Raw genomic sequence first — 7,170 nt, 5'->3', positions numbered from 1 at the left:
GTGTAGCATTGTAAAGTGTCCCCCATGCCCCGGAAGTGCCTGGGGGGCCCACACAGTACGGCGGGAACAGCCGTACCGGAACACGATGCACCCGGAGTACAGAGCTGAACCACAGGCAGCTATTACAGCATTATAGCGGGGAACGGTTGGTTGTATCGCGTATTTGTTCCACCCGGACAGTAAAGAAAAGGGACCGCGCAGCGGAAGTGAATGGCCTTCCCGTGGGAGGCGGCTTTACGCATGCGCCCTGGATATGCGGCGTCTCGCGCGCAAGGCCGAATCTCTCCCACCCCCGCATGCATGTTGATTCTGAGCTCCCGAAAGCCTGCAGTAGCAAGCGCATGCGCGGTGCTACCCGGGAAAGAATTGGGCAGGCTGGCGCCGCTGGGTTGGAAGCGGCGGGGGTAGTGGGGGGTAGCTGGTGTTGTTACCATGGTAACTAGCATTTCCGGTGGCTGCTGGGAAGGGGTTGAATGAGGGTGTGCTGTAGCTTCCGGGGAAAACGGGGCGAGGGCACCCTGCACCCCAAGGTAGGGTGTGGGGGGTCCCTGTACTCCTAGGGGTGCGGGGGAGGGAGCCGTGCGCCCTATGCCCTGCCGGGCGGGCAGTGGGGGGTGGGGGAGGGAGCCTCTGCCCTGCCCTGCGGGGTTGGGGGGCTGGGGGAGGGAGCCTGCGGTGGGGGAAGGGGGTGCTGCACCCCAATTCTTGACGTGTATGCTGCACCCTATCCTCGGTACAGCACTGTTGCTGGCTAGGTGGGCGCTGCTTGGTACTGAAATACTGTGGCGTTAGGCCCATGAGAACTGTTCAGGGTAGCTCGTCCCTGCCCCTCCTATGGTAAAACGATGAGGGCTGAGGGGGAGGAGGTGACTGATTGTATATGTTGGTTTAGATCCTGGGATGATTTGCTGGAATCTGACTATCTTGTAAACCCCACTCCCTCCCTCCCCCCCCCCCCCCCGCGCTCTTATTCCTTTAATCCTAGGTTATTGTGATGTGGGTGCCCCTGTCCATAATCAATTCATAAGCATTAATAAACTGTACCTTTTAGTTGGTTAATAATGTTATTAAACCCCATTAATAGGTTGGTTGTGAGAGTTGAAAACTGCATTGTGAGCTCTTCATGGAGGCGGAAAGTAATTCTAGTGTCAGCCAGGACTCTACGGCTAGCTTCGCTGCCAGTGACGTGCTTATCCGCTCCACCAGCCTCCACACAAAAGAAAAACCCACTGGCACTTGGACAGCAGCTGCTGACTGCAGTAGAAAAAAAGTTAAAATTTCGGTAAAGAAGCTTCGTGAAGTGGCTTCTCCCTACCAGGCAGATGATGCAGCTTTGATTAAAGACAAAACATCCTATATTCCTCCAGCATTGTCAGCAAACAAACCTCTGCCGAGTAGATCAACTGTCACTACCTCCAGCAGCGTTACACAGGGTATGTGATCAAACCCCAGTTCTTTGGGGTAATTTGTCTAGTCGGATCCTTTTTCTAGCATGTCATTTGTGTATGTATTTATATTAGGAAAGTTGTCTGTAAAGATTGTTATGAATTGGTTATACTTTTTTTTTTGTTTCCTAATTGGCCAGATGTCGTTTAGCCAGTTTTGTGAAATACTACTTTGTTTTTAACATGTTTTGTATAAAATATTTTAGAATGTTTTTCTAACTTTGTACAAAATGTCCCCAAACTTCACACACTTCTTAAATATTGCTCCAAATTCTGTGTAGTACATTCATTATGCGTATAAATTTGCCATTGGCTATTCATTATGATGAATTAGAAGGAAGGATATTCTGTGTCTTGTACCTTTTGGTCGTTTTAGCCTTTTTTGTACCTACATGGGGATTGCAGGTCCTACTGTAGCACTGTACTGGAGGAAAGATCACAGGCTTTTTCATGCACTTGCAGCTTTCTCTGTCTTTAAAATGACAGATTAATTTGCTCTGAGAGCCGGAACTGATAGATTTCCCAATGTATGGTGACGATAACCTACTGAGATTAGGAAGAAATATTTATTGGCAGTTTAGAATAGAGAATACAGGCATGAAAAGATGTTAAATATTAAATGCTTTGTATGAATATTTCAAAAAAGGTAATTCCAGTGACCCCTCTGTTTTGGTTACATAATGGTTGCATGTTTAGAGGGACACATTTAACTTGAAAGGTAGTCAGGTTTTTTTTAAAACTGTGTTTAAAAAGAGTTTTAGATACAATAGCTGCCCCTGACTCTTCCTGGTAATTACTGTGATTACAATATTAAAATGAGATTTTTACAGTTTAGCTTTTTCCTCTGGTGTTGCTTTGTGAAAGACCCACACAAACAGCTGAACCCACTTAACTACTTATACAGATGAAACAGTGAAACTGACAAATATACAAGTAAACTGAAAAAAACATAATATATTATTTCCTCTAATCTTTAAGTTCTAGTAATTCTTGGTGCTTGCTACAATAGTCAGTAAAGCATTTTCAGGTTCGAAATTGAATTTTTTTTAAGTTGATGACATCCCTTTAACAGTGTTTCTCCCTAATTTCAAGTATATCTTAGATGTCTGGCAGCTAAAGCTATATCTTATTCCCTATCATCTAGAAACCACAGTAGTGGGTTCATTTAAAATAGCTAAAATTTGACATGTACTGTGCCATGAATTTACTGGGCTAGAATGTGCCTCTTGTCTCCTTAGAAAATAAAGTTTTCATTGTTGATCAAAGGATCACACAACTTTACAAGATGTTATCTTTGTAAAAGGGCATTCGAATGCATTACCCCATTAATTTATGTTGATTTCATACTGAATTTGATCCAGAGTTGTCACTGCATCATTTGCGATTCTCACTTTCAGCAAGTTCCTCTTGTGTGTCAAGCAGGTTTATGTTGCATCTCAGGCATTGTTCATTAATATGCTAGTTCCAGGTTGACACTCTGAGCTCATTTGTGCAATGAAGGTCATTTTGTTTAGTTTAGATTTTTAAAGATACAGATATAGAAATGACTAAGATGTGGGACAGACTAGTTATACCTGTCACAAATGCATAAACTACATATGAATAATTACAGTAAAGTCTCTTTTATTTTAGCTGTCCGAAGTATGTTGGCTGAAAGAAGTTCAGAACATCTTCTTTCAGTAGAAAATGATTTAGAACCCACGCTATTATCACAGAAGGTAAGAAGACTTACTGTTCTATTCCTGATCCTACAATCCTGAAGTGTATGCCATACTTCCATCTCAAAAGGTTATATATATGATCCAAATTTTAGTAGATTTGCAAACTTCTTCTCTCTCTGAGAGGCTTATCTGACTTCAGCCCTGTTCCTGCGAAGACTTCTGCATGTGCTGAACTTTTGTGCACTGGAAGTATTGAAATCAATATACATGCATAAGTCTTTGCAAGATCAGAGCTTTTATATTCTCTTATCTTATCTAGTATATAGTGATTATGCATGCATCGTTTTCTTATGTTCCACCTATAGCAACTGTTTTTTCAAATTATAGTGTAATTCTTCTTATGAAATTTCTGCTCCTTGAATAGCACAAATCCAATATGATTTCCTGAAGACCTTTAATATTATGATTATAATTTCTTTTGCTTCCTGTCATTGTTCATTTAAATAGACATTAGTTCATATCAGTCTATTAAAATTTCTTTAATATTTCAATGTGACACTTTCTAGCTCAATTAGTTTCTCCTTTTATATTTGCTATATTTTCTGTAGTCTGTATTTGCTGAGATCTGTTTTTAGCAAATCCATTGTACATGGCCATGCATAAGGATAAAATTCTCCTGTCTTCTGTGCTGTGAAGGGACTGTAGATGGGTTTCTGTATAGCTCAGAGTAGATCCAGTGACAACTGAGTAGTGGCAAATAGGACCTGTAGCTATTAGCCCTACTCATAGGCTGAAGTAGTGACTGTAGAGCAGTGGTTTTCAACCTGTGGTCTGCAGACCCCTGGGGGCCTGCAGACTATGTCTTAGGAGTCTGCGAGAGGTGACTGTGAAAAGAAAGTTTCAGATCCCAGAAAAGGCATTACTTTTGATTGATCAGAAAAACGGATGTGAATAGTCCCATCTACAGGTCAAAACCCAGAAGTATTGTCATTACCATAGAAGCCCACATTTAGTGCCCTTTCTCACATTGTGTCAAATGCCGTGCCATGCACATGCAACATTTATAGTTGAATTCTGTTCAGTCAGTTTTCAGTCTAAGACTTCAAGAGTACAGCAGTTTGAATTTCTAAAGGGGCCCATGCCTCCATATGAAAGTTTTTAGGGATCCGCAAATGAATAAAGGTTGAAAACCACTACTGTAGAGTACTGTTCTGCAGACCCACATCAAAGTTTAGGGTAAGGTGGTGGATTTTTATCTCCCTATCCCAGCAGTAGAGCATGATTATTCAAGGTTTATCTCGGTGAAATAAATTCCATTATATGGTCCCAGTCCTGGAATCACTTACATATATGCTTAACTTTATGTGCATGAGTAGTTATGATGAATTCATTGGGATTGCTTGCACATGTTAAGATAAGCACATATGTAATTTACATCGCCATTAATGAGTTATTTGTATAAAATCCTTTGGCTACCAATGTGCAAAATAAACACCTTAATATTGAGATTACTTCTTATTTTTAGTCTAGATGCATTACTGTCCAGAAAAATATCACAATCAATATTATTCTAGGTTAGAGGGTACAGAGAGTAGGGTCTCTGAACAGCAGCTTGTATTACTCCAATGTGGAGGTCTTTATGCCCACATGTTCAGCAGTCATGTCTGTTTCTGAAACTTTTGGGTGCTGATACAAAATAAGACATACTTTACTGATTTATAATTGCATACTATATTTCTTTCGTATTTTGATCTCTCTCTGTGTTTGTGTGTGTGTGTGTATATATATTTATATATATACACAGTGTGTGTATGTATATAAAAAATAATTTAAACATAAATTCTTCTTGATACATGTTGTTAATGTTTGTTTTTCCCCTCACACCTATCCCTTCCTTATTCTAAGGAAACTGCAGTAAAAGGAGTTTCTTTGCAAGTAATGGAAGATGGAAATAGACGAGAAGGTAAGACAAAATATCAGACTTCTATAACCATTTTTAAGAAAACAGCTATTTTGGAAAATAGCTATAAAATATGTTTGTTTCATATTTTTTCCTTCAGTATAAAAATTGTTAGTCAAGATTTTGCAGTTCATGAGTTTCACTAGTAAAATGAAGATATCTTAAATCCTTCTTTTTTAACAGTGGGAGTTCTATTCTATTTCATTCTGTCCTTTACCATACGAGGTCATATACTATGCTCATCCCTGTAGGATCTGAGCACCTTCCAGTAGTGTATTAAACTGCATTGCCAGAAATCTTGGCAGCCTCCTAGTACTGAAGCGATGCATGCCTTTTAGTAGAATATTCAAGAGCTTGCGATTTTTGTTTTGAAGAGCTTGTTTGGTGACATTAGCATGAGGTCAGTTACTGTTGCAGTGAGTGTACATATTTTTGCAAGCAACCAATTTCTAGGAAAAGCTGTATCTTTTAAAAATGAGATTTGTTTGGAATCAGCTTTTTGAAAATGGGATTTGTATTTTAATTAAACTGGTCAGATTTGGCCCCTAAATTATGGGGTTTTTTTAATTAATATTTATAAGACTTTAACAGCATTGGTAGCATTGCAGTTTCATCTTTTTTGATGATATTTCAAGTTTGGTTGATAAGGGTAATAGTGTGGATGTAATAGACTTCTGAAAGGCATTTGACTTAGTATTGAACAACATATTGATTAAGGAGTTAGAACAATACAAAATCAACATGTCCAGGGATAGGTCAGTGGTTTGAGCACTGGCCTGCTAAACCCAGGGTTGTGAGTTCAATCCTAGAGGGGGTCATTTAGGGATCTGGGGCAAAAATTGGGGATTGGTCCTGCTTTGAGCAGAAGGTTAGACTAGATGACCTCCTGAGGTCCCTTCCAGCCCTGATATTCTATGAGTCTAAATGGTTTAAAAACTGGCTAACTGATAGGTGTCAAAACGTAATTGTAAACAGGGAATCATCATAGAGCAGATGTATTTCTAGTGAGGTCCTGCACAGATTGGGTCTTGGCCAGTGTTTTCTCTAATTTTTTATGTCCACGTGCAGAATGAATTTTGTTACGTGCACCAATATGGAGGTGATGTGTGGTGGGGGTGGGGGCGAGGAGTTCAGAGTGTGCGAGGGGGTTGGGGCACTGGGTTAGGGTGTGTCGGGGATAAGGGCTCTGGGGTGGGGCTGGGGATGAGGGGATTAGTGTGCGGGAGGGGGCTCAGGACTAGGGCAGAGGGTTGGGGCATGGGGGTGAGGGTGAGGGCTCTGGCTGGGGGTGCAGGCTCTAGGGTGGGGCTGGGAATGAGGGGCTGGGAAGGAGGGGGCTCAGGGCTGGGGTAGGGGGTGAAGGCTCTGGGGTGGGGCCGGGGATGAGGGGTTTGGAGTGCAGGCTGCCCCAGGGCTACAAAGGGGAGAGAGGACTCCCCCTAGCCCTCTCTCACCACAGCAGCTTTTGGCCGGGTAAGAGGCGCCTCTACCCATCCACAGCAGCTCTGGCGGGGTGGGGCCAGGCTGTGGGAGGGGCTTCTCTCCCTGGCAGCTCCGGTGGGCCAGGCTGGGGCAGTGGCTCCTCTCCTGGGCATCTTGAGTGGGCCTGGGCTGGACCAGGCTGGGGTAGGGGCTCGTTTCCCCGGCAGGTCTGGCGGGCCCAGGACGGGACGGGGGGAGGGGCTCCTGTCCCTGGCAGCTCCAGTGGGTCTGGGCTGGGGAGGGGCTCCTCTCCCCGGCTGGGTCTGGGCTGGGCCAGGGGAGGGGCTTCTCTCCCTGCCTATGTGGCCCTTGAGAGCCTGCTGCATGACCACGCAGCTTACAGGGAACTTAGTTCTTGTCCCTACGCTATTTAACATTTTTTATCAATAAGCTGGAAGGAAACAATCATTACCCATAAATTTTGTAGATGACAGAGATTGGGGAAGTGGTGAATAATGGGGCGGAGAGCTCACTGATACTGAGCTAACTGGATTGCTTGGTAAGCCCAACTCAAGCAAACAATATGTATTTCAGAATGGCCAAATGTCATACTTAGGATGGGGACTGTATCCTGAGAAGTAGTGATTCTGAAAAAGACTTGGGGGTCATGGTGGATAACCAG

General features: G+C 43.0%; 1 protein-coding gene across 10 annotated transcripts in view; it reads left to right on the top strand.

The window, feature by feature from the left end:
* Positions 1-283: 283 nt before the first annotated feature.
* KIAA0586 (KIAA0586 ortholog) overlaps positions 284-7,170 on the top strand; it is a 137,851-nt gene continuing 130,964 nt past the window's right edge. For 4 of the 10 annotated variants that reach the window (XM_043548792.1, XM_037901175.2, XM_043548793.1 and 1 more), the window contains exons 1-4: positions 307-530; positions 1,085-1,433; positions 3,078-3,163; positions 5,012-5,069. In XM_043548792.1, coding sequence (XP_043404727.1) covers positions 1,124-1,433; positions 3,078-3,163; positions 5,012-5,069 — 454 coding nt within the window. In that variant the 5' untranslated portion in view covers positions 307-530; positions 1,085-1,123. Of the gene's footprint in view, positions 531-1,084; positions 1,434-3,077; positions 3,165-5,000; positions 5,070-7,170 lie in introns of all 10 variants that reach the window. The other 6 variants (XM_043548790.1, XM_043548791.1, XM_037901173.2 and 3 more) reach the window with 3 other exon arrangements.

The sequence above is a fragment of the Chelonia mydas genome, chromosome 6, assembly GCF_015237465.2.
Source record: "Chelonia mydas isolate rCheMyd1 chromosome 6, rCheMyd1.pri.v2, whole genome shotgun sequence".
Taxonomy (NCBI): Eukaryota; Metazoa; Chordata; order Testudines; family Cheloniidae; genus Chelonia; species Chelonia mydas.
The sequence above is the reverse complement of the archived record's forward strand: the minus strand, read 5'-3'. Positions and strand labels throughout refer to the sequence as shown.